Source organism: Plectropomus leopardus, chromosome 5 (genome assembly GCF_026936395.1).
Source record: "Plectropomus leopardus strain MGB_pleo_1.0 chromosome 5, ASM2693639v1, whole genome shotgun sequence".
NCBI classification, from domain to species: domain Eukaryota; kingdom Metazoa; phylum Chordata; class Actinopteri; order Perciformes; family Serranidae; genus Plectropomus; species Plectropomus leopardus.
The window spans coordinates 811422-838856 of NC_142180.1; the positions used below are offsets into that span (position 1 = coordinate 811422).

The window sequence follows — 27435 nt, forward strand, 5'->3', positions numbered from 1 at the left end:
GAGTGAGTGAGTGAGTGAGTGAGTGAGTGAGTGAGAGACATCCATGTTTTCACAGACATGGATCATGGGTGTAAACTCTTAGTGCAGCTTGACTGGGGTGTAGAGGCATACAACTGCATGGTGGTAATTCTAGTTTATGTAAGTCCTTGGTTCTGTCAGACCAGTATCTACAAAAGAGGCGCTGTCCAGTTTCACAGGATTAAACCATGTGTTGGTAAAATTAATATGATATCCCTCTGGAAACTGAGGTGGGCACGGAGATCCTCCAGTTTATTATCAATTTCCTGTATGTTGGCTAGCATGATGATTAACAGAAAAAAAAACGGCAACATGCAGCGAATAATTGTGAAATAGACATAAAAGCATACATTTGCACAATTTTTGCATAGATTTAGCAGATCCCCATACCGTATGATATAGCAAAAACAAGCCAAGGGCCATTTGTACTGTGTAGCAGTATGCATGAGCCTGCTTCAGTCTGGTGTTTCCTGGCTCATCCTTATCAAAAGTCTGCAACAGAGTTTGCTGCCTCAATTACAAAATTGACCCTTTGTTTCTGTGACAGCTGAACCACAGCAGCTGCAGGGAACACATCCATCAGGTGTCAGAAAGAAATGGGTGTTATGGTGTTACTAATAGATTTCATTTCGCTGAAATTGTTTGGCTTGAAGTTGACACTGGCGCCAGTAATTTTCATTCACACCTTTCCTGTCAGCATGGCGAAGTAAACAAACAAGTTACATCATGTGACTTTATCACTCACTTCACAATAAGAAGATTGTGATTAAGTCATTTGACTTGTGTATTCCAGGTATCATTATAATCACAGATGGAGTGACAAGTGTTCCTGATGTGGCTGTGTGTGAGACCCTCCTGAACCAGCTCAGGAGTGGAACCATCGCCTGCTCTTTTGTGCAGGTAAACACAACAACAAGCACAACATCTCTATGTTTGCAGCTAGTCTGGGGTGACATACATTTTTTTTCATACCTTCATACCTTCCTGGAATTTTAGCAGGGTATACAGTATATGATGAATGTGTCGTGCTAACGGTCAGAGGCAGGTGTAGATTTTGTCAGTCAAATCTGACCATCACCTTTTAATTCTGTGTCTGTGGCAGCAACACGACGAACGTGTTTCAACCAACAATCTTCATCAGTGTTGTCACGACGATGGTTGAAATGCATTTGTCGTGTGGCTGCCGCAGGCCCAGAATTAAAAGCATCTAAAAAGGACAATATTGTGCGCTGATGGTCAGATTTGTCGTATATTGCTTTTTGTGTCATGCACCTGGAGGAGTTTTTCAGTAGCACTTGGGAGTGTGCTCTTTTTTCCCTTGTGTTGTAGATTTTGTTAGCACCTACGAACAGATCGGAGCTACTCACATATTGATGAATGCCAGAACATGGGTAAATTTCCTTCTGTACTTAATACACAAATTCGTTCCGTTCACCTTTTATGGATGAGACCCAATAACTGTGACTCAGAATTGCTACACGAGAGGGACTCTGCTCCAGAATGGAGGAGACATGCTACTGTGTCTTACTGCTCCTCTTTGAATTGTTTTGGTCTTCCTCCAGGTTGGAGGTGCGTACTCCTATGACTGCAGCTTTGGTTACATCCCCAATGTGGAGCTGATGAAGTTCATCTCATTAGCCACCTTTGGATCATACCTGCCAAGCTGTCCGGACGTGGACCTCAACAGCCAGGAGATGAATACCTACCAAAAGGCCTTCTTAACCTACTCCTTCCTGAACATCCCCGAGTCTCTCAACTCTGAGTACTTTTGCGGTGAGACAACTATGCATGCTACTAGGTCCTGTATACATTAAAGAAAAGTGTTATGTAAAATCAAAGTTTCCCATTCTGTTCCTCTTGGATTTACATTTTTTGGCATTTTCATTCAATTTCTGGTGAGCTCTGTTGACATGATTTCCAGCTAAAATGCCATGCAACAGAGGGCTATTGTATCGATGATGATGATGATGATGATTCTGATTGTTTTGATGATGAAAATAAAACAGGCCCACATATTAACTACCTCACCGTTTTGTAGTTTCCCAGCACAAACTGTTCAACGAGCACCTGGTGTCGTCCAGTGGTAACCCTGCCCTGGTCATGAGGAGGAAGAAGCATGCAGAGAAGGAAGTCCATGCTCATTTAATCAGCGTGGTGTCTGTGCGACTGAGAGAGGGCTACACCATCAGAGAGATCAGCCTCACCAAAGGTACACATCTGTCTCCACAAAAGTGTAAGTGCAAATAGCTCAGCAAGATAGTGCAGTTTAAGACTTTAGTCTTGGTTTCTCAAAGGTGAAGTGTGTCAGATTGATAGGATTTGGAGCCATCAAGCAGTGAATTGCAGTTTGCAATCCGCTAAAACTTCTCCTGGTTAGAATTTCTTGTTGAGGAGGTTTCTAACAGACAGAGCAGGTGATGTTAAGGGCTAAAAACCTTTGTGAGGATTGGTACCTCAGGGGGACACTGGTTTAGGTGGGCCAACTCTGGAGCAATACCGGACAGAGAATGAGGTTGGTGAGAATACTTAATATCGGAAGGCAGGAAGTTTACAACAATGTCTGTGTGTGTGTAATTACTCTAAACTGCTACATTCACAATTATTCTTTAAAATTAAGTCTTATCGATACCTCTTTATTCAGTTACATTACATGTGATACACAATAAAGTTATTAAGAGAACAAATTAACATAAAAAAAACATGCGTTCATCTAAGCTAGCGCATCTCATGTTGCAGCACTTACCTAACAAAGGCAAAATGGTAAAAACACAAAGTATGCCTGCTCACAGAACTTCAACCTGTTCTGCAGTTACAGAATAAACAGCAGATTCTCAGCTCAGTCACTCATACACACACACCAAAATAGAGCAGGGAAAAAAAGGTGCCAACTGTCATGCTGAGCTCAACTGAAATTCTCACTGTTGCTGTTTGAAGCTTGCTCTGGCAGTGCGGGTGTCTGCACGCTCATTCATAAGTGCGTCACTCAGCCGAGAGGGCGCTTACGTCTTTTGTCCAGCACTGAATAAAACAGTTTCATTGATTTAAACCAGTAAACACATTGATTAAAGCAGTTTCATGTTACAGTATTACTCCGGTGCTACTCATTTACAGTCAGGCTTCTTGCTATGGTGGCCAACACGGTTTGTCCTTCCCGGGCTACTGTAGAAACATGGCGATGCAACATGGCGGTCTCCCTAAAGGACCCACTCCCTAAGAACCCACTCCCTAAGTAGATATAAACTGCTCATTGTAGAGTAACAAAACCACAATAATTCTTATTGTCAGATGACTGTACACTGAAGAAATTATTAAATATTATATTTCATATTCCATTTCTGCCAATATATCCCCCTGAATCATACACACTGGGCTTTTAAGGTGGGACTCAGCTGGAGGTGAAGCTAGTGCTGTTATGGAAACACAACATGCACATTGAGTACCTGGCAGCCGCCTCGTGGCCTCTCGACCCTGACAAGAGAACCACCAGAGTGGAGGTGACAATGGAGGGAAGCTATGACATCCTTCATGACATCAGCTGCACCCAGAGGAAACCCATCACCAGCCCGTACCGCACATCCGTCATCCGGCGCTTCTGGAACACACTGCAGAGGTACACCTGTGTGGAGATCATTTGCAGCTCCACTGTCATATACAACATCAAACAATGCTGATCCATTTCAAAGAGAAATACTGAATGTGTTGTTTCCTAACTACATGTGCTGTGTGTCCTTCCAGCATCAACCAGACTGATCAGATGCTGGTGCACCTCCAGTCTTTTAATTCAATTCCTGAGAACTACATGATTCCTGAGAGCACTAAAAATGGAGTTCCTCTATTCTACATCCCGCCCGGCTCCACTACTCCGGTAAGCTACAGACCTTCACTGATCAGATTGAATTAGTATGTTGAGAACACCTAGACACTCCAAGAGAACTCCACTCCAGTGCAGCTTTGACTTAATCTATAGCTAGCACTTGTGAGCCATCAAATCCATGAAATATCCATGAAAATTTCTTCTGTTAAAGAATAACTAAACCTGCAAACCACTTTGTTCAGTTGAAAAGCATACATAAGGCTATTTAGTCTTGTTGATTGATTCAGGTCCAGTTCTAGACATTTGAGTGTAAATTAGTAAAATTCTACATATTTTCTATAAATATGCATAGTGACTGCCCTCTAAAGGTTAAAACTGGCTATTGCAATTAAATTTTGCTATTGGCTGATCCTAGTAGCAGGAGCTGCTTTTATCACTAACAGAGCCACCTGTCAGTGCCATCTCACCAAACAACTACTGTGTGTGGGGGGGCAGTGAGGTGCTGTGGATCAAGAAGCAGCATGAGCGAGAAAGAGAGTACTTCAAAAACTAAAGACAGAAGGAAGAGAGATCATTTTTCATTTTTCCTCAGGAAACACATTTGAGCAAAGTAGAACCTGCAAAATTGGGGAAACTGGCTGCAGAAATTAGCAATTAAATTAAAGCTGGGCATGTCTTAGCCCCTCTCCCAGCCCTTCCCATTTTTGAGACTTTTTTCACACTCCAGGAAGAAGCACTCAAGCCAAAAGTGGGGGGTTTAGTTATTATTAAAAGCCACTGTGTGTTGAATATAGCCATGTCAGTTATCCACTTCATCTTAATTGTTGTAATTGTTAACTTTTCCATACTATATATGCTCTCTACTGTTTCTAACCACATTTTCACATTAGGAGGTTCAATTTTTTAAAGTTATTTGCTTTAATGCTGTTATTCTCAGAATCAAAAAAAGGTGTAATTCATCTTTTAAATCTTTAGGACGTGCTCCTAATAGAATAGTCTGGCTTTCTGCACACCCTACTTACCTACCTAACCTAACATCTGTTCGATTTTATTTAAGACATCTGACCAAAAAGTTTGTACTTTTTTGCATGTAAGGAATACAGTCCTGCTCACCATTATTGGCACCCATGAAGTTCAAGTACATAATGTGGAATATCTTCTGAAAAAAATGAATCAAGTGAAATTTTTTTTTCTATAGAGAACTCGTGTTTGATACGAAAGAGCAAATGATAGAGAACAATTTAAAACAATAAACAATGGGAGGAAAAAATAGAAAAACTTAAAGCGTGCTGTGTCACTGGTATTGGCACCCTTTCCTGTAAATCAGTATGGAAACAAACACATTGTGACTCACCTTTGGTAAATCACAAATGAGAATCACCTGTGATAAATTGTCTGTGCCCATGTGACATGAATTAACCAATGAATGATGACGTCCGTGTTTTAAAAAGCCACCTGTTATCCCCTGTTCCTTTGTCACAATGGTGAAGACAAAGGAGCTTTCTGAGGACATCAGAAGTGCGATAATTCGCAAACACAAGACCTCCAAAGGGTATAAGGTCATCTCCAGAGACCTTGGTATCCCTGTTTCAACAGTGCTCAATGTGATTAAGAGGTTTCACAAGCATGGAACTGTCAAGAACCTTCCTGGACGTGGGGGGAGAGAAAAATTGATGATAGAAGTCTTCGAAGGTTGGTGCGAATGCTGGAAAAAACACCACGTCAAACATCCAAAGACCTGAAGGCCAACCTGGAACAGTCAGGGGTCATGGTTTCAACAAGTACCATACGCCGCACACTAAACCAAACAGGGCTTTATGGGCGAAGGCCAAGGAAGACACCATTCCTGAGGCAAAGACAAAAAAAAGGAACGACTAATCTTTGCCAAGGACTACCTGAACAAACCACAATCCTTCTGGGAAAATGTTCTGTGGACAGATGAAACAAAAATAGATCTTTTTGGCAATGCACACCAACAGTTTGTTTACATGAAGCTTACAAGGAAAAGAACACCCTCCCAGCAGTTAAGCATGGTGGAGGATCCATAATGCTGTGGGGCTACTTTGCTGCATCTGGTACTGGAGGCCTTGATCGTATCACAGGAATCATGAAATCAGAGAATTATCAAGACATTCTAGAGCGACATGTCCTACCCAGTGTTAGAAAACTTGGTTTGAGTCGAAGATCATGGGTCCTCCAGCAAGACAAAGACCCAAAGCACACATCCAAAAGCACACAGGAATGGTTGAAAAGGAAAAAATGGACTGTTATAAAATGGCCAGCAGTGAGTCCTGATCTCAATCCGATTGAAAATCTTTGGTATGAGCTGAAATCTGCCATTGGGGAAAAGAAACCTGCAAACATTCAAGAGCTTGAACAATTTGCAAAGAAAGAGTGGGAGAAAATACCAGCTGAGAAGTGTAAGAAGCTTATGGATGGCTACAAGAAAGAAGCTGTCATCACTGCTAAAGGGTGTGCAACCAAATATTAAAGAGGGGTGCCATTATTGCTGCACATGCTGTGTTTTCTGTTTCTTCTTTGAAATTACAATATGTAAGTTGAAAAAACAATTTCCTTTGTTAAATTACTTTGGACCTCCAATTAAAAGATCCCGATGATATAAATATGGTACATTTCCATTTATTTCTGAAGATATTGTAGAGATTATGCAAAAAATGAAGGGGTGCCAATAATGGTGAGCAGGACTGTATATAGAGATAATCTGCATTATTTCCCCCACATTCTCTCCAACAACTAGCATTATTCTGTGTATACTTGGACATAACAGATGGTGTCTTCAGGTACCTTACATTTATCTTCCATGCATACTCCTGGTGACTTTATGTAGAGGTAGATGTCTATGAAACTTTGATTCCACTCATTTTCAGGTAAAAAGTATTCCTAGCTCCTTCTCAAATTTCACTTTAATGTCTCCTAAACCTTCAAATTTCTTTCTTGAAATATTTGGTAGGTTTGTCCTACAACATTTCTAAGCTTGTGACTTTGGTTTGTCTTTACCATGTATCTCAGAAGGGGATGGAGATCATCCAGAGTTCTAATTTGAACTTTTGCTTTTACTGTATGTAACTCCTCACTTGCAAATATCGATAGAAGTGATTACTATCCAGTCTGTATTGTCTGGCAATATTTTCAGAGGGGGTAAATTCCTTCTTCATTATACATCTGATAAAATCTTGTGAGTCCTTTACTCTCCTATATTTTGAAGATGTCATCATAAGTGTTGGGAGTAAAGTCTGGGTCCCTTGCTCTTTCTCTTAAACATGTAATCTGTTGATCTTTGATCTTGCTTACTTTACATAATCTTCTCCATATTTTAAAAGTGTCTCTTATGCTCATTATATTGTTTAAGTTGTACTTTCTTATGACTTGAGAATACCAATGTGCTGATAGGACCTAACAAATTAGACTCTACAAGTTTCCATTTAGAGAGCACATCTTTGCTTATCCAAGATAAAATTGTTTTTATTTGTGCTGCATAATAATAATGAACAAAGTTAGGTGCAAATCCCCCATCTGCTTTCTTTTGTTGCAGGATATTGAATTTTACTCTTAGCCTTTTTCCGTCCCATATGAATTTCCTCAATAACCTCTTCCATACTTTGAAACATGACGGTGCTATATAAAATGGCAGGTTCTGGAATAGAAAGAGAAATCGTGGCAAAATATTCATTTTAATGACAATAATTTTCTCTAATAGGGCAAGTGGTATAATTTTCTACCTGTTTAGATCTTGTCTTACCAGCCTTTCCAGATTTCCTATAATTGCACTGATATAGGTTATTCAAATTATTAGGTATGCTAACACCCAGGTATCTCACAAGGTTTCTGTCCCATTTAAAGTTATATTGTTTTTTAAAATCTTCCATCAAAAGGATCCCAACTTCCATAGCTTCATTTTTACTTAAGTTTAACTTATAGCCAGATAGAGCTCCATAATTTGTAATTCCATCTAATAGTACAGGTAGTGAATTATATATATCTGTAAGGTACACTATGAAATCATCTGCATAGAGAACAAGTTTATGTTCATCTTTCTTTACTGACCATCCTTTTATTCTCTCATTCTTCCTAATGCATTCAGCTTAAGGCTCTATACATAGTGCAAATATTTGTGTTAATAACGGATCCCCTTGTTTTGTTCCTCTTATAAGTGAAAATATCTTGGAGAGGGTACCATTTACTCTTACTCTTAGGTTCTTTATATATTCCCTTAATCAGTTTAATAAAGGTTTGTGTATAACACTTATTATTGCTAAATTCCACGTCTGGCCAATTCCCTGTTTGCAGGATTACATTAAAGACTCTACACAAGATAGGAGAGATTAGATATTTGAACTCTGTAAAATTCATAGACAAAACTGTCACTACCAGTGCTCTTTCCAGTTTTAGCTTTCTGAATAATATTTAATATTTCAGCTTCTACTATTGGTCTTACTAAATCATTATTATGTTTATCAGTCACAGTAGAAAGGTTTGAATGTTCCAAATATTCTTTAATTCTGTGGTTATCCACTCCTACTCAATCTTAAGTATAAAGTTTCTGGTAGTAGTCCTTAGAACATTGTGCTATTTTCAGTTTTACCCTTTGATATGTGGGATTTTCATCTTTGATTGCAACTATTGTGGCTTTTTTTCTCTGTTTCTTTAATTTAATTGCTAATTTCTGCAGCCAGTTTCCCCAATTTTGCAGGTTCTACTTCGCTCAAATGTGTTTCCTGAGGAAAAATGATCTCTCCTCCTTCTGTCTTTAGTTTTTGAAGTACTTGCTTTGTTTTTATAGGATTTTTTAGGCAATTTGTATTTAAAGAGATAGATTCAAGCTTGACAATTGTACCACCATTGAGGGCCTTTTTTCATTTCATATTTGCATGTTAAGCCTTTAAGTAAAAGTAGAAACATATCATCTAAGTTTGTATCTAAAAAGAAAAAAACAACTCGTTGTGAACTTCCAAGTATTGCAACCTCTATATGGTTACAAGAAAACTCCCACATGATTGAAAATATGTGGAGAAAGGGGCTATCCTTAATTAACCCTTGCTACAAGTTGTTAGGTTTGGCTACATTTATTGGGCAAACAGTTGCCCCTATTTGTGTGGTGCACTGCATGCAAGTGTGTGAAGACCCTCCAATTATGTCTCTAAATATTGATTTATCCAAACAAGTTTTTCCTCTTCCCTCACCTCTCCTGTTTACATCTAATCTCATTAACCCCTCTAATCCTAAAAAATAAAATAAAGTAATAAATAAATTAATAATAAAAAAAAATGATTATAATAACAATTAATGAAGAAACAGAACAGAGATAGTTGAGTACATAGATAAATGAATGATAAAAAAATGCATCTTTGTTCAACTTACGTATGAAAACTTCAGTTTACAGACCATAAGCAGAGAGAGAGAAAAAAATGGTTTGTTTTCTTTAGATAAGTAAATGAATGAGTAAGCAAGGAAAGATATATTGGAACCCCAATTAAATCATGAGTGAAAAATATTCTCTTCATTTTTTAATCCATGTCCATATTTCTTAAATGTGTTTTTAATTTTAATAGGGTGTAACTAAACTGAATTCAAGAGGCTAAATAAACCAAAACAAAACAAAACAAAAAAACTGTCCTCTTAGTCATATTGACTCCATCAAAAAATAACTTTCAAGGAGAGGGAGGATAGGAATTTCCATTTGATAAGTCACTTTACAGTCATACCTTCAGATCTTTATGGAGATCAGTCACATCCTCATCCTTTCAGCCTTCCCCTGGCATGCGCTCTCTGAAAAGGGGTAGATTGCAACTCTGTGTTACGCACCTGATCATGCTGCAATAGCCTCGGCTCCGTGCAAGGGATTATTCCCTGCTCCCGTTGTTACGCCTCTGCCTCTTCTGGAATATTATAAGTCGTGTATCCTCCATCTCCAAAGACTTTCAGCTTAGCTGGGTATATTATATGCGATTTCACATTTTTTTCTTTTAACTGTTTTCTTATTTGAGCATACCTGCTTCTCTCCTTCTGTATCTTGCTTGAGTAATCCTGGGCAAAATAGATTCGGTTATCTCCAATCATTACTTATTTTCTCGACCAGGCTGCCTGCAGGACTTTGTGCTTAGTGTTCCACTGCAAGAAGCGGACAACAAACCGAGGGGTCGCGTCCTCCCAGACCGGCTTTTTTCTGAGCGGTGCGCTGCAGCAATCCGTAGTATGTCAGTGGGGATTCCCAACTTTCCCACCAGTTATGATTTAATAGTCCACTTAAAAGTCCACTGCATTTTCCCCTTCTGTGCCTTCTTTCAGCTGATAAATCCGTATGTTTTGTTCTGCCGGTATTTATTTTCCATATACTCTAATTTGTCATTCATCTTTTTATTTTCCTGCAGCAGGTGTTTCATAGCTTGGACGGTTGTCACCTCTCTCTCTTCCAGCTGGTTAATTCTTTGTTCAGCCTGCTCAATGTTACTTACGGCCTCTCCTAGATTCTTTTGTATTTGTTTCATCTTAGATGTAAAGTTCTGAAATTCTTCTCTAAGTCCCCCGATTTGCTTGAAGATATCTTCTTTGAAGTCCGTAAGCATCGCTTTGAGGCTTTGTTCGATGTTACCCATGTCCATCTCTTGCTTTGATTTGTTTGTCACATGCGCCTTTGTCTTGTTTATTACTTGTAGCTCCTGAGGGCAAGCACCAGATCTCAAATTCATATAATTTGTCCAATTAATATTTAGTAACTTTACATTTTTCCGTGCTTACTTAACTCAGTTTGGAGACTTTTGGAGGTTTTGTGAAGAGCTTTACTCACAGGGGCATCACTTGCATGCATGTCAACCTGACGCAAACGCTATTTGAGTGCCCCAAAGAAAGTAACTGATATTAGAGGATAAGTGTGATGATATTTTTCCTGTTGTCATCAAATCTCATGTGCAGACAAACACTAAATGTATATGCTAACAAGTTTTCAATGTGTATCCACAGTCTGACATGTCTTAGTCTGTGTGCCGCAACACATCAGTGAGCCACACTGTGTCACTGGGTGACATGCTCCGTTATTACCCTGAACACATACACTGTTGGTTATTAAATATTAAACTAATAAATATCTGAGCCCTTTCAAACACGAAGCTAGCTGTTTGTAAAGCTTTACATCTTCAGTAGAAAAATTAGGCGTGTGCCTGAGAGCCACACAGAGGAAATCTGAAAATCATCATCTCTTTTGATCTATTTTGGGATTGGTTTAGCATAAGAAAGTTGCTAAAAACAAACACCATCTTTGTCTTTTAAGCACCAAAAGCTCTAATGACAGTAAATAAAAGAATTATTGCCACTACATGTTATCTGCTTCGAACCTGCCTTGCCTTGTTAACGGTGATGAAGTTGGACCAATCATCATTGTGCCTTCCTGTCTGTTTTCATTTGGTTCTGTTTCATTGGATCAGGGTATTCAACAGAAATTCAAAGGGATCCAGTTTCTAAAATTTCCTCCCAGCAAAGGTCTGAACCTCATATCTAAAATCAATATAATGATTAATTGAACATTTTTTAACTTGATTACGATTAATGAACAATTATTTTGCTTTTTGCTTTTTCTTTTTTTGTGGTTTGTTTTTTGCCCTCATAGTGCATTGACACAGTTTCATTTGACCATGGTGTTTTGGAGTGTAATAAACATGATTTATTATTATTTATTAAACTTTTCAGCATTATAGAAAAATAGCTCTATTTTAAACAAACTTCAGATTAATTTAAGCACATTGTGCTGATAATAGGCCAACCTCTCCTGACTGCAGGACTCTGACTTGAACTTCTGTGAATCTTCTGTGAAACATCTGTGCTATTAATCATTTTGCTTGGGGAAAAAAAAAACAACCTTTTGAGTAGGCCTACTTCTCCTCTAGCTGCCAACAGGCTGCCAACATTCCCAGTTAGAGAAAGTGTGAAAATAAGGTAATGTGCCTGTGGCCCCAGGCCCCCAAAACATTACACCTGCCCCTTGGTATTAATAACGAGATGAGACATGGAGCAACGTGTCCTGGTGTTTCTAAATAATTCCATCCAAAGTCTGATTAAACCTTAAACTAACACAATGTAGTTTGTAGAAGTCTTAAGAAGTCACTTTCCACCTTTGAAAATGTGGCTGTTTCAGACACTTTGGTGCTGTGGTGAGAAGCTCCACTCTGTTTGTCTTGCTCACTACGCTGCTGTTGGACCATCAGCTGTTTGATCCGTGATAATGAAATGCTGTGGAAGCACATACGACACAGTTGTCAAATACTCAGCTGTATTCTACAGTCAGTCCATCACTGCATTACGTGATTGTTCAACACTTGCACATTGCTGTCACTGCTGTTGCAGAGCGTGACACCAAGCCCAAAAGCGTGAGACATATGCCAGATGCATGGGAGTTGGCAGCCCTGGTGGGGAAAGGGTTAACAGAATTTTTAAACAACTAAAATAATCGACATAGGTAAGATTACGTGGGTTAGAGGTTCTGAATGTTGGTTCACATTATTTTTTGATCAATTGCCCAGCCCTACTCCGTAAAGGTAATTGTTCTCATTCTAACATTTTATTACAACGTGGCCACTGTTCGAGATAGGAAGACATTTCGGTCCAGATCCGGGCCGGGCTCCGCCAGTTAGTGATGTCTGGACTAAATGATCTCTTGTTCTCTCAGGTCCTGTCCTTGCAGCACAGCGGATCCAAAGACTCCTCTCAGTCCCAGTTTGCTTCCTATTGGAAGCCCATCCTCTCCATGGACGCCAACTTCTGGCAGAGATGGCTGCACATGCACCGCATTGCTATCATCCTTGAACATGACATGTAAGAAACATATCATTGTGTTTTACTCCTATAAGATGATTAGCACAGCAGGGACCACAGGTCACAGCCTTGCTGGTGTCAACTGGAGCAGATATCAGAGGCCTGCCTGAAGATAGAGGTCAAAGACAGCCTCATTATCTGCTGTATGTTTTACTGTTTATTCTGGTCAGTGCTTTGTGACATGAATCATTTTGTCCTTGCAGGCCTGTCCCCAAACACCTGCACACAGCTGGAAACAACGGGCGCTACAGCACCATTCAGTGTCGGATCTCCCACTCTGCCCTCACGTCACTGCTGAGGGACTGGAGCAGCTTTGTATTGGTGGAGGGATACTCGTACGTGAAACTCATCTACAGGTGAGACCACAGAGGCTGAAAGCTGACTTTTATCTGCAGGTGGAAATACCACATGGGCTCAAGGACTGTGGGACACTGTTGTTTTGTTTTGTTGATGATTTTGTCAAAGTGCTCCCAGCTAATGCCCACAAAAAGGCTCAGGCCAACATGTTGCAAACTAAAGCAATGGGTAACACTGCTTAATGTCCTTTTTATTCCTCAAAATGAGCGGTCCATGTTACACCAAAAATATTTCTGTTCCTGAACAAAATTGTCTCCATAGCTCGTTGGACCAGCCCCCCACCTCCTTCTACCTGGTCCGTCTCATCTCCAAGACTCCCTGCATGGTTCTCCGTCTAGGCTTCCCTATTGGGACACCAGCACATGTTAGAAACAAGGTAAGCCTCATTCCCACTGCACAAAAAAACCTGCTATCATCTACTAACATCTGGCTTTTTAATGCAATGAGAATGCGCACAATCAACATTCACACGCGGGTCAAATGACTCTGCAGTAGATACAGGTTTTTATCACCTCCAGCTCCAATCAGCATTGATGGGATTGCAACACCCGCATTAACTTGGTAATTTCAGCTCCTTAACAGGCAGATGCGGGACATGTTTGACTCACTCTACTACAGGCGATCCCGTCTTTATAAACATGATGTTGTCAGAGTTTGGTGCCCACTGTGTCAGAGAGGTGTTTGTGTTGGCAATGTATTGGATTTCATGTTACATTTTGTTTGTATTTAGTGTGCCTCAAAGTCAGCTTATTGTCTTATTTAGTGCATATTTCAAACAGTGCTTTAAACATAAGTGTGGACAATAACTCAGCAGTGGACATGAGGACTGTTGGTTAGCATGTTGGCCACATCTGTAAAGACTGTGTGTGGTCATCTGTCTTGACATCTGTGTTTTCTATCAGATTGTAGATGAGCTGCGAGAGCAGATCCTCAAACTTCGCTTCCCTCATCGTGTTCAGAGCAAAGAGGCCACACCCAAGACCAAGAGGAAGGTTGTTGGCCATCCTTCACCATCCAAATCCCCCTCTATCCCTGCTCCCAAACCTGCTCTGTCAGACAGACCCTGTGTGGTAGTGCTCTACAAGCCTCTGGAGAAGCTGCTCATAAGGTCAGAGTTCCACAGCAGCACATCGTGTGACCAAGGAAAGACAAAGAAGACACAATCTGCAGTGTCAGTTCTTTTCTTATTCGCAGACTCATAAGGTGTTTTTTTTTTTTTTTTGCCTTGACATATATCGACTGCTGTCTTCCTGCTGTCATCCTCAGAAGTTGTAAAAATAATATAAAAATTATAAAAATAATAATAACTTTGACAACATGATGTTGTTGTGACGTGTCCTGTCAGGTTTAACAGGACGACCACATCACCTGTTTTCCGACAGTTTCTTGAGGACAGCATCCCAGGTGTGGGACAATATGTATGCCCCCTTGTCCTTGTTTACTGTACTTAGGGCCTGTTTTCAGATCAGTGGCCTCCTGGTCCAACGGTGGTGCTTGTTGCTCTCTGTCTGGATGACTTTGGCCAAAGTCATCCCACACGCAGGATGCTGTCCTCAAGAAACTTTTGGACAACAGGGGGTAAACCTGTATAAAACAGCTGACAGGGCATGTCACAAGATCATGTGACTCTTTTGAGGAAGACAGCAGTTGAAACATTTTTGAGTAAAAACAAAAAACAACACTTTACTAGTCTGTTGATAAGAAAAGAATTAATATGTTTCAGAGGAGACTAGATGAACCTTTTTTGGACTACAATGCACACTGATTTTTGCTTGAATTGTTCCTCAGTGAAAAGTTATGGTTACAGCTGGCTGTGATTAGCAATAATTTGACCCACAGTGTCTCTCTGCTTGACACGTGAATGAATAAACCACAGATGCTTTGCAGGTACGAGAAGCTCCCGTTGGACTTCAGAACTCCTTTCATTTTCAACATGGAGAACTTTCCTCAGCCCTCAAACAGTTCAGTCCCCCTCAGCATGGCAGCCAACCGAATGGCCTCGTCCACCCTGGCCTCCCTGTCCCGGTACTTCCTGCACCAGCGCTGGGTGTGGGCCGTGCACAGCAGCCAAGGACCAGCTGTGGCCATGCAGGCCGTTGCTCACATCCTGTCCATGCTCTCTGAGTGAGTTCATACACTTCAGCTGGGTTTTTGTTGTGCCCATACTACATAAGTATATTCAAATTTGTTCAGAAAATGAACAAATTTACTGATAGATATCAGAAAACAGCAGTTGTAGTAGCAGGTTTAGATTGGAGCCAAAAATACCACACAGAGGAGCAGGTTTCATGTTAGATAAGTTGCTTTGTGACGTGTAGGCTTAAATCTCTTCTGATGTCTGTGAAGGATCCGCATATCAGAAGGCTTTCACTTTGCTGCCAGTGGAGAGGGCATTGTTAACATGGTGATCGAGCTGCCCATGAAGGTAAACTCTCTTCCAACACTGAATGCTCAGGTTTTCCATTTGCACCATGGAGATGGGTGTACCTTCAGCTATAATTTGTATGCACATCATATACCTCATTTAATTTCACTGACTGTATTTTATTTTTAGGGCATGTCAGGGGACACACACAGAGAGAGTCACTCCTGTATCGTTCAATACATCCTGTTTCCACCTCACTCCACATCTACCAAGGACAGGTAAGACTGGCAGTAATCACCTGTGTAGAACACCTGATTTTAATGACTGGTCAAACTAACATAAAGATGAAGCACCTTATTTATTAGACTGGGGTGCTAACACTGAAGGGCTGTGCAAGAGAAAAAACAAAGGAAGGCAACATCATCTAGCAACTCACTGTACTGGCCAATCAGATATGTGCAACTGCACATTCTTAGTTGATCGCTTCATAACATGAGTGTCATACATTTTTATTTTTTTTAACCTTGGCCATAGCAAACAAGTGATGGCTGGTGTTACTGTATATTCCAAAAATGCGAAATCCCTCCTTATAGTATGTTTTGTGGTGGACACTACCAAAGCAGTGGCTACAACCTGTACAGTGTGGGGAAGTGGAGCACAGTGTGTCGACAGTTTAGCGTACAAAATGTATAAAAGTATATCTATAGTAAGTGACCATCCATTTAAATTTTTGGGTGTTGAAGGAGGCACTTCTTTATTATAGTTATCACTGTAAAGGTTCTGATATTGGTACTGGTATTGTTATTTTCTAAATGATACCCAGCTTTAGTGGTCATAGATTCAATTCACAAATGAGAGAAGGAAAATGTACATTCTCACATTACATTAAAAAAATCCTAAAAGTTATCCTATGTTTTGGACTTCCCCCTTCTGAACTCGACCCACACAGTTCTGAACACCAGTGAGGACAGACCTCAGCAGGAATCAGAGGTGTGGCACCAGCCGCTGCAGTGTCTGCCAGGGAGGTGCTTTCTAGCTACCATCCACTGTTCATTTTGGCAGCTATGCTTGATTAGTTTTGAGACAAAATAGGACTAAGAAAAGTCGAAGAAAATTCATAACATTTTAGTCAACTCTTATCACTGTGCATCTAGAGGCGGTGTGATCGGGTGACTGGGTGTGTCTTAGCCCCCCTCACATTCCAGGGAGGAAGCACTCAGGCCAAAAGTGGGGTTCAGTTCCTCTTTAAGTCTGATCTGCATACCTTGGCATTCACATTAAACTTTCCTTCATGACTGCTGGCACCAAGTACATCTGTTAACCTGTTGTCTTTTGTTTTTTTATGGGACTCCAGCTTCTCCACTGATGATGACAATGACACAGAGGTGGAGGCTGTAGACGTGGACACAGAGCTGAACCTGGTGACGGAGTGCTGGGTAGAACCACAGAGCGGCATAGTCATGAACTGCATGGACCAGCATCGCCACTTTCAGGGCCTCAAGTACCAGGAGATCCCTCAAGCAGTGTGTATAGCTAATTTATCCAGCAGCTAGCCCCAGAGTGATAGTCTACCCACAAACTCATTCACACTGACAGAGTTAAGGGTGGGACCTGTGACCTGGAGGTGATGGTCTAAATCTGTGTGTAGGCAAAGAGCTCAGTTTACAACACTACAGATCATCTGTCTTTTTGGTTATTTGAAGTTAATCAGGTTATGTTTAATAGTGACCTGCTCTGTGGTTATAGATCTATCCAAGGGACCTGGCCTGTATGTCCACCATGATGACCTTTGAGTATCTGAGTCAACTGTGTCAGAATAAGGACCAGGTCTGCTCACTGCCAGCTGTACTCAAGGATGTGAGAGGTAATAATACACTCTGCTCTCTCAGCTCTTGTACAGCTGCAAAGAATTTAGTGATTTCACTGTCTACAATCCATATTATAATAAGATTCAAAACATCCAGAGAAAAGTCTGTACGTTAAGGGGCAGCGCTGAAAACCAACATTGAATGTCTCCCTCTGCTGGAATGCACTGTGTATGCTTTGATGTTGTGACTTACAATGAACCCCTCCTGTAGGGTTCCTTTGTGACAGTGCCTATTTACACACTGAAAGAGGGCATCTGACCTGAAATGTCTGTGTGGCAATAATAAAAATTATAATCAAAGTGCTATCCTGATCTTTACAGCATTAATAGAATATTTCATGTGATAAATAAACCATAATGTACATTACAGCAGTATTGCTGCTCTGTAGCAAATACCTAAAGCAAAAATCTATTGTAGTCACTTTTTCCATGCTTCTTGTCTTCTTATGAATATGGCCTTTGAGCCTCTTAGATACTTTCAATGTGAAGTGTCTGTGCAGGTTTAAAAAAAACAAAAACACTGAATGGAAGCAATTAGAACTAAGTGGATTAGTTAATTTTCTGCCAGTGTACCAAGATATTTGTGTACGTGTCCCCTGAAGCTACTGGCTCTGTCAGATGTAATGTGAAGTCTGTGTATTGGTCTTCTAAAAAGGCAAAGCCTTTGTATATTGAAGGATCGATTTCCTGTGTGTGTGTGTGTGTGTGTGTGTGTGTGTGTGTGTGTGTGTGTGTGTGTGTGTGTGTGTGTGCACGCGCGCGTGCGTGCGTGTGTGCGTGTGCGCAGGAGAAGCCCCGCCCTCTGAAGACAGCATTCACATGGTTCCTTTCCAGTTTGACCTCATTCAGCTGCTCCCCAAATGCCAGCAGGTGGAGATCTTCTTCCTCACATTCAGTGCAGGTACCATACTCATGCTGTGCATCAGCACAGTTTACGCTTCTCAGCAATGAGAATGATTTGATTTGACTCTTTTATATGGCACTCAATTACTGGATATTAACACAAGTTAGATAATTGACTAAAAACTGACTAACAGCCTACTAACATATGACACATACTGGTTTTGAACTGCCTGTGGGATTAATGAACAGGCTATGGTGCTGACCTCTCCCGACTTCTGTCGGTTCCTGCTTAGGCTATTTAAGTATATTTTCAAATATCAGCTATGGTAATTGTGGCTAATATTGGGCAAAGATGATAACATACGACTTCGAGTCACTCTTCAGGATAAGGAAATCTTCAGACTACTTTGTAAATTAGTTTCCTGTTGTCTCTGCTAACTGGCTGGTGGATGCTTTTAAATGTTAATTTCATAAAAAATATCAAGAAAAAAGTGGCAAAGATGAGCTCCAGTTACAGTCCGACTGCATGGACAAGCAAGACCGTCAGTACAAGGGTAAAAGTTGCATGCATGAAAGTTTAAATAGAATAACATAAAATAAATAAAAGATCAATGTAATGTACAAACAAACTGTACAAGAATACATAGAATAAAAAATAGAGGTACAGTGCAGTAGATGGAAGTTAAAGTGACAAGGTGACACTGTGAATGGTAGCAGTAGTTGTGTAGACGGTACAGTGAGCAGTGCAAATTCTTTATTATGAAATAGTGTGCAGTAGTAGACCGAGGTATACTATGATACAAGGTGCAATGTAGTTGAAGAAGATGGATAGATGTGGTATTAGAAGAATGTCAAAGTAAACATTAAAGTGCAGAAGTACATGTCATGTTATGTCATGTTAATAATACACTGTAGAAAATAAGTGTCAGAGTCTATATTGACAATGTTTGGATTGTGGATTGAGGGGAGTATCAGTGCAGTCACAGCGTGTGGCCTCCGCTGCTGTTATACAGTCTGATGGCGGTGGGCACAAAGCGCTGGCTGAATGCGCTGCCCATCTGCCACAGCTCGTCATGGAGAGGGTGAGAGGGATTTTCCAGGATTGCCTGGATTTTGTCCATGTTCCTCTCAGCCACAGTCTCCATATTGTCCAGATGAAATCCTACCACAGATCGGGCATTCTTAACCAGTTTATTGATCCTGCTGACCTCACCAGCCTTGTTGCCACCCCACCAGCACACCACAGCAAAGAAGAGTGTGCTGGCTACCACAGACTGGTAGAAGATCCTCAGGAGTTTGCTGCAGACACCAAACGATCTGAGTCTCCTCAGGAAAAACAGCCTGCTCTGTCCCTTCCTGAAGAGTCCGTGATGTGAGACCAGACCAGTTTATTGTTAATGTGGACCCCAAGGTACCTGTACGAGTCCACCCTTTCCATTTCCTCCCCCTGGATGATGGCGGGGCCAGGGGGCCCCCTTGTTCCTCCGGTAGTCCACCACCACCTTCTTGGTCTTGCTGATGTTGAGCTTCAGGTGGTTGCTGATGCACCATGTGATGAAGCTCTCAATCAGTCCTCTGTACCTCCCCCGTCGCCGTCGCTGATACATCCAACAATGGAGGAGTCATTGAAAAACTTTTGAAGGTGGCATGAACCAGAGTTGAATCAGAAGTCTGAGGTGAAGAGGTGAAGAGGAAAGGCGCCAGAACAGTTCCTTGGGCTACTCTGGTGTTGCTTGTTACAACCTCAGAGACACAGCCGTCCACCCTGACGTACTGCGGTCAGGCTGTGAGGTAGTCCAGGATACAGGCTGTGGTGTTGGGGTGCAATTGCATCTCCAGCAGCTTGTCCCCCAGGAGGCAGGGCTGGATGATGTTAAAGGCACTGCAGAAGTCAAAGAACATGACTCTCACAGTGCTTGAGCGGAGCGTGAGCAGAGTCCTCAGGTGCTGAAGAACCAGCCTCTCAAATGTCTTCATGACATGTGACGTGAGTGCCAAAGGTCTGTAGTCATTGAGAGCGCTGGGACGTCCTTTCTTCGGTATCCGGACGATGCAGGTCTTCCACAGGTTGGGCACCATCATCAACCTCAGGGAGAGGTTAAAGAGGTGCTGAAAGACTCCTGCAAGCTGCCTGGCACACACCCTGAGGACCTTGGGGCTGATGTTATCCAGCCCACTTGCTTTGTTGGTGCGGAGTCTGAAGAGAGTGTCTTCTAGTTGTCTGTTGGAGCTGCTGGCAAGTTCTTGGCCTCCCTCAGCTTCCTCTTTAGCTCCTTCTAGACAGCCCTGAGCTCATCCTGGTCCTTAGCCATGAAGGCCCTCTTCTTCATGCTGAGAAGGCCTTTAATGTCCTTATTTATCCAGGGTTTATTGTTGGGGAAGCAGCGAACCTTTTTTGTTGGGACAGTGTTGTCCTCAGAAACATATGTAGTCTGTGATGCAGTGAGAGAGACCTTCAATGTCATCACCCTAGTCCCCTTTAAAAAGTTCCAATAGACCAAACCTTTACAGTCCTTATGCTGGCCGCCTGCTGTTCCACCAGTGGCCTGTAGGTGGTATCCAGGTGAACCAGGTTATGGTCTGATTCCCCCAGAGGAGGGAGAGAAGAAGAGCTGCATGCTCCCTTCACGGTGACATACAGGAGGTCCGGGATTTTATTCCCTCTCTTTGCACAGTCCACATACTGTGTAAAGTTTGTCAGGACAGGAGATAGAGAGAGACATGATTAAAATCGCCACTGATCAGTATGAGGGCGCTGGGATGCTGTGTTCGGAGTCCCGCGATCACACCGTGGATGACGTCACACGCCCTGGCTGATGGTGGGACGTAAACCGCAAAAGCAATGGCATGTGAAAACTCACGCGGTAAATAATACGGGCGCAAACCATAGATCCATGGCGCAAACCCACCGCTTTAATTTTCACATCAGCGGTACAGACACTCTCCTTCACAGTTACATGTCCGGAATTACACCATTTAGAGTTAATAAAGACAGCAAGACCCCCTCCTCTCTTCTTATCCCCCCTGTCCGATTTGACCAGCGTGAAACAAAGCGTGGAGCAAAGAAAGCTGCACTCCCTGAAGACACGCTAGCTGTTTACTAACGCCGTCCGTTCTTCCGTCTTGTTGGCGAGTGACCTCACGTTCCCCATAATGATCGATGGAAGAAAAGGTTTAAATATCCTGTCCCTCTCCATCCTCTCTGACTTTAGCGCCGGCTTTGTTCCCCCGGCGCGTCCCTCTCCGTATCTCCTCAGGGATGCGTGCAGAGGGAGTCCGGCTCCATGTTTGTAGTGGAGAGATTCCTCCTGTGTATGTGAGCATAGTTAACAAAACAAAAGTCCCTATAGAAACGACTAACTCCACCGCTAAATATCTCAACTAAAACGCTGCAGCAATACAAAGAATTCAGCGCAAGACAATAAAAAATCACTAGAGAACCGAGTCTGACCTGCTGCAACAGGTATATATATGTATATATATATATATATATATATATATATATATATATATATATATATATAGATATATATCAGAGTTGTTTCTCATCTGCTCTCTCTCCTGTGCATTTCTCACTCAATGTAATGTGTAGATTTGTTTGGCTGAGTAGCATCATGTGAAATAATTTTACTCATGCAATCGGTTTGTGAGTGTCTTGTCTATGAAACAGTGCATCAAAGTCTGCGCTGGTTAAATTAGAAATGCTTTGTCAAATGTATGAATTTTTAATGAATTTATTAATTTTCAGTAATTTATCAGTTGCAGTTCTGGGTCTGAATACAACAGGGTCTGGGCATGTATCTGGGGGATGGAAAGGGGTGGCCAGTTAAAAAGGCGGACACATTTTGTCATTTTGCTAACAAGGGGGGTGAGATTACATCCCTCCAACTGACTCTTGCAGATATACATATAGAAATACAAACTTCTCAGTAGAAGTTTATTTAAATGGATTGTACTTGGATAGTGCTTTTCTGGTCTTATTGACCACCCAAAGTGCTTTCACACTAAATTTTAAAATTCACCTATTTACAGACACACTCACACTGGTGGCCGAGGCTACCACACAGGGTGCCACCTGCTATTCAGTAACCATTCACACGCGCTCACACTCCGATGACACGGCAATCGGGAGCAATTTGGGGTTCAGTATCTTGCCCAAGGATACCTCGATCTGTTGCCCGAAGGAGCCGGGGATTGAACAGTTGACCTTCCGATTAGAGGACAATCCGCTCTACCTCTGAGCCACAGCCACCCATTTACTCTTCTAAGAAACAGGAAGTGTTTCTTGTTGTAATGTGTGTCTTCACCTTTTCTGTCTGTAGCAGCGGAGAGTGACGAGCAGATGCACAGCTCACCCTGTCTGCCCAATGAGCTGCTGCTCAGTCTCTTCCACAGCAGCCTGGAGCACGAGCTCAGTGACCGAGAGATTCCCTTAGCTGACAGCGACCACGCAACCTTCATGCACCATATCATAGAGCGAGATCGAGACGGTCACGTTGCTCCTTTCACCTTACCTGTGATTAAAGGTCAGTCATGTCTATACATCTTATCTCAGCTGTTGTTCAAGCAATTTATGTGACTTTGTAAAAGTGTGATTACATGTTGTATCTGATGTCCAATTTTATACAGGAAGGGCTTCCTGTATGTATCACAGTTTCTGCTTTTCTGTTGTGCGTTATGTCAGAGGAGTGTGTAAAGCCTCCAGACAGACAGGACACCATGACGTCCTTCCATACCACTGGAAGCAGCAAAGAGGTGATGGGATCTACCAGCACTTTACAGGTAATCTCATCCATTAGAAAACTTGCATATCCTAGTGCTTAAGTCATACTCACAAGTCAGTCATACATGTTTCAAGACTTTATGCTGTATATAGTACAATCCCAGCTCCAAGAAAGTTGGGACACTGTAAAAGGTAAAATACAGAATGCAATGATTTTCGAGTTCTTTTCTACCTGTATTCATCTGAAAACAATAAGACTACAAGATATATGATAGTACAACTGAAATACTTTTTTTTTTTTTATAAATATATACTAATTCTGAATTTAATGCCTGCTGCAATATGTTCAAAAAGTTGACAAAGGGGCAACTAAAGACTGGGAAAGTTGTTGAATGCTCAAAAAACGTCTATTAGGAAGACTCCACTGGTAACAGATTATGATATCATGGTTGGGTCTGAAAGGAGCAAACATTCCAACAGTTTAGTGTTTAGTGAGTTTCTCAACGCAGACTCAGAGGCTCTCTGCATGTAAACCAACATTGATTGGCCTATGACTATTGACTCCTCAGGCTGCACTGCATAAAAAACCAACATGATAGTATAAAGGATATTACTACATGAGCACTTTGAAACATCATAGTCAATAAACATAGTTCTTCGCTGCATCTACAAATCCAAGTTCAGACTCTACCATGCTTAGAGTGCATTTAGTAATTTTACACCTATCACTATTGCAATATGACATGCTATTTTTACCATTATTGCTGTGCATCTCTCCCCCTCTCTATCTCTTTCTCTTTTGTCATTATTGTATTTTAATTGTTATTTACGACATTTATTGCACGTCTGTCCGTCCTGGAAGAGGGATCCCTCCTAAGTTGCTCTTCCCGAGGTTTCTTCCTTTTTTTCCCCCCGTTACAGGGTTTTTTTGGGGGAGTTTTTCCTTAGGCGATGTGAGGGTCTAAGGACAGACTTATGCTGAATGCTGTAAAGCCCTCTGAGGCAAACTGTGTTTTGTGATAATGGGCTTTATAAATAAAATTGACTTGAAAGTGAAAGCCAGCAACATCAACAACAACATCCAGAAACACGGCCGACTTCCTTGGACCTGAGCTCATCTGAGATGGACTGACATAAAGTGGAAAAGTTTGCTGTGGTCTGACGAATCCACATTTCAGATTCTTTTTGGAAATCATGGATGCTGTGTCTTCTTGGCTAAAGAGGAAAAGGAACATTCAGATTGTTGCCAACTCAAAGTTCAAAGCATCTTTGATGGTATTGGGGGTGTTAGTGCCCATGGCATCATGACATGATATATATACACATATACAATGTATAATCAAATTTTCCAACAGAATAAGGGGAATAAGAAATAGAGGCCCATCTCTAATGTAAGTCTGTTTCAAATGTTTCTGTGGCTCCATCTGGTTCTGTCAGTGGTTTCTGTATAAACAGTGCCTGACCTTGATTGGATAATTTATGGTGGATAATCTTGAGCTTCACATGCTAAAATAATAACATCTAAAGATGTTTCCATTGAAAATCTGCAGCGGGAGCTGTGGCAGGAGCTGTGTGTAAAAGTTCTTCTGTAATGCATCCTTGCAGTGCAGTAATACTGTAAACATGTGTTTCCTCTCTGTCTTTGTAGAGTTTCAGTAATGCCGACCTTGTGGATGAAGAACCCTCGCTAGGGGAGAGGAGCAGCTCCATGCCACAGTGGAGGTGCTATGCCAAGTACATCAGCTCCCAGCAGATTCTCCTCACCTTCCTACCTGCTTCCTTCACAGGTCCATCTTGGATTTGGTTTAGTATCCCGTGGTTCTCAGGTTTTCACCGCATTCTTCATGATAAAAAACAGTTAAATGTGGGTGATTTGTTTTTTTTGCAGATGTTCTCATGTTGATGGCGTCAGGGCTGGACACAGAGCCTCAGAGCAATGTTAGCACGCAGGAGGATGACACTCTGACTCCCAGCAACAAATCACAGGCTGACTCCCTGTCTGGCTCCATCAGTGGGCTGGAGAGGTCTGAGTCAGGCCTCAGTCTGGCCAGTAAATTGCGGAGGAGCTCCAGCAGCGGACACTTCACCACCAGGTCCCCTATGCTCTCACCACAGTCCGAGGACCACACTGGAGCGACTGATTCCCTGACTCTGGACCAGCACAGCTGGGACAGCAGAGTGTCAGAGACAGAGACTGGGACCTCAGGCTCAGGTCAGTTTAACGCTCTTATCCAGAGTTGTAGGCAAAACATGTGATGTCTAGTCAAAAATGTTCAAAGATCAAAGTTAAGCAACACCACACACTAATTGTTAGCACACTGATATCTTACATGTTAACACAAGTATATTACATGAATATTTACGCTTTTTAACTTTCCAGATGTGGGAGAAAAAGAAGGAGTCCAATTCTCTGAACCACAGAAGGCAGATTTACACATCAGCTTCATCAGGCAGGTCTCCCAGCAGAGTGCCAGTGACAACAGTCAATTAAAGTGTCCAGTCTATGTCTACAACTGCTCTCTGGAGCAACTCAAGGAGCAGCTGGTACATTCCAACTCCAGCCGCCAGCCCAAGGATATCTTCTTCAGGTACTGAAAGACAAACACAGGCTCCAAACATAACTGGTAGCATCTGAAAAGGTTTTTAATGAATTACAGACTACAGACTAGACCAATCTGATCGTATGTGAGCTTATTCACTCTTCAGACATCATGTCTGTCATAAAGTGGGCCTGTCCCGTGATCAGCTCAGGTCAAACATTTCAGGGTCCAGCAGCTTGCTCAGATGTGTGCGGGCTGTCAGCTAATTCCTAAATTACAAGTGAGGTAGAAAACATTATTTATCTTTGCAGTGAGAATTTTGAATTATTGCAAGCTTCCTATATCTTTAATTTAATAAGTAATAATTTGTAGTTTGGGCAATCGTTCTTATCAGTACTAACAATATTGTACTCACCAAGGTCATTTCTGAGATCTGGCACCACAGTGACAGTCAAGTTGTGTGGAGCAGATAATCTGTGAATGGACAATATTTAGTCTAGTTTTTGATACTAACTTCCCTTGTACTGAAAGAAAGAAAGAAAGAAAGACTCAGAGCTTACAGGTGGATGCTGCAGTAGAGATGGGCTTTGAAATGCTGTTTGAATAGCAGGAGCAGCAAATGTCAGCATAGCTTTGGGTGAGCAGTGTGGCAGCAGGCAGGGCAGCAGATAAACCAGAGCTCCGGCAGCTTAACTCCACCACCGCGATGATCTGTGTGTGTTCGATATGTGTGGCAGTCAGAGTGGTATGTCGTGAGTGTAGCAGATTGGATTTGAGTACCTGAACTAGCTCACAATCTTCACTTCATTTGTGTGTGTGTGAGAATTAGGATTTGATGGTATAGAACTCTGTTATTATGATATTGTATTTGAATCTTGCCTAATGCCCATGTGTATTATGATATGTGAAATATTCCGGAAAATGAATTCAGAAACTGTCCCAAGAAGGAAGGAGATCTCAATCCCAAGTTTTTCCTGTGCTTTCCTCAGTGGTGGAAAGAGTTTCTGAACTCAACTGAGTCAGCAGAATCCCTCTGTGTCTTTAGAGAATGTAGCGGTATAAATAGGGGATGTATTAATTAATTAGCAATTTATTAAAATTATTAATTAATTAATAAATCATTGTAAGTACGACTCATAATGCAAAATTATGACCCAGAAACATGAATTGGTATTAAGATGAAGTGGAGTAATGGGACTCAACTTCGGCTATCAGGAACAATAAGTTTACATTAAAAATTAGAGTTTAAAAACCTCGGAGCACCACCCAATACAATAGAAAGGTTGATAGACCATTTTACCATAAAAATTAATCTTATTTGAAGTTTGCTACAGAGTTCTTTTTCCAGGTGTACAGGGGCCTGATATTATACACACACAATCACAAGATCAAGTCTTTATAAATGACAGTTTTATTAAACTACTCACTACACAGCAAAAGTACTCCTAAAAGACTACAAATGAATGAGTTTAAGAATAAGTATGGATAAATGATGGAACAGTGAATACAGCAAAGACACAAAGTGAATAAAATGACTAAATGAACAACAAACTCAGAAATGAAGCAACAACCAAAATGAGGGGATGAAGACCCGTGAGGAACAGAATTAGGTGTGACATCTGTACTTGATCAGGTGCACTGAAATAGTGCACGATGATCAAGCAGATGAAAAGTTAAGATTAAAGAAAAGTCAATGTCAAGCATCGATCATCAGCAGAGAGGAAACCTATCCCATAAAACATTGAAGGAAAAGATAAAGAAGAGGCCTGATCAGAGAATAACCCATAATTGTATTAATGGGAGATCCCAACCTAGGTCTAACACTTCCTATGTGTCATTATCATTTAAGAGCATCAACCCCATAAAAGCACAGGAAAGATCGTTTCACTTTCCTCAGAAGTCTCGATGCCAGGGAAAAGGTTCACTCTGGAAAGTTGCTGTGCGGCCTTTGTGAGGACACTGGACGGGCAGCTCGGTTACGCTCGTGTGGTTGCCGGTTTCTGTAATGTAGAGATCTCCTGTATCTCCTTGAGTCTTTGCAGGAGCTCAGTTGACAGCGCCTTGCCCCAAATGAGTTGTAAGTTA

At 41.5% G+C, this 27435-nt stretch overlaps 1 protein-coding gene across 7 annotated transcripts in view; it reads left to right on the forward strand.

The window, feature by feature from the left end:
- szt2 (SZT2 subunit of KICSTOR complex) overlaps positions 1 to 27435 on the forward strand; it is a 191834-nt gene that overhangs the window by 20969 nt on the left and 143430 nt on the right. For all 7 annotated transcript variants that reach the window (XM_088077346.1, XM_088077350.1, XM_088077348.1 and 4 more), the window contains exons 7-26: positions 812 to 918; positions 1581 to 1791; positions 2057 to 2227; positions 3397 to 3628; positions 3754 to 3883; positions 12510 to 12655; positions 12859 to 13011; positions 13274 to 13388; positions 13915 to 14120; positions 14900 to 15136; positions 15359 to 15437; positions 15567 to 15655; positions 16732 to 16900; positions 17124 to 17241; positions 18032 to 18145; positions 22410 to 22613; positions 22772 to 22869; positions 24459 to 24597; positions 24699 to 25022; positions 25191 to 25398. In XM_088077346.1, coding sequence (XP_087933472.1) covers positions 812 to 918; positions 1581 to 1791; positions 2057 to 2227; positions 3397 to 3628; positions 3754 to 3883; positions 12510 to 12655; positions 12859 to 13011; positions 13274 to 13388; positions 13915 to 14120; positions 14900 to 15136; positions 15359 to 15437; positions 15567 to 15655; positions 16732 to 16900; positions 17124 to 17241; positions 18032 to 18145; positions 22410 to 22613; positions 22772 to 22869; positions 24459 to 24597; positions 24699 to 25022; positions 25191 to 25398 — 3250 coding nt within the window. The remainder of the gene's footprint in view (positions 1 to 811; positions 919 to 1580; positions 1792 to 2056; positions 2228 to 3396; positions 3629 to 3753; positions 3884 to 12509; positions 12656 to 12858; positions 13012 to 13273; positions 13389 to 13914; positions 14121 to 14899; positions 15137 to 15358; positions 15438 to 15566; positions 15656 to 16731; positions 16901 to 17123; positions 17242 to 18031; positions 18146 to 22409; positions 22614 to 22771; positions 22870 to 24458; positions 24598 to 24698; positions 25023 to 25190; positions 25399 to 27435) is intronic.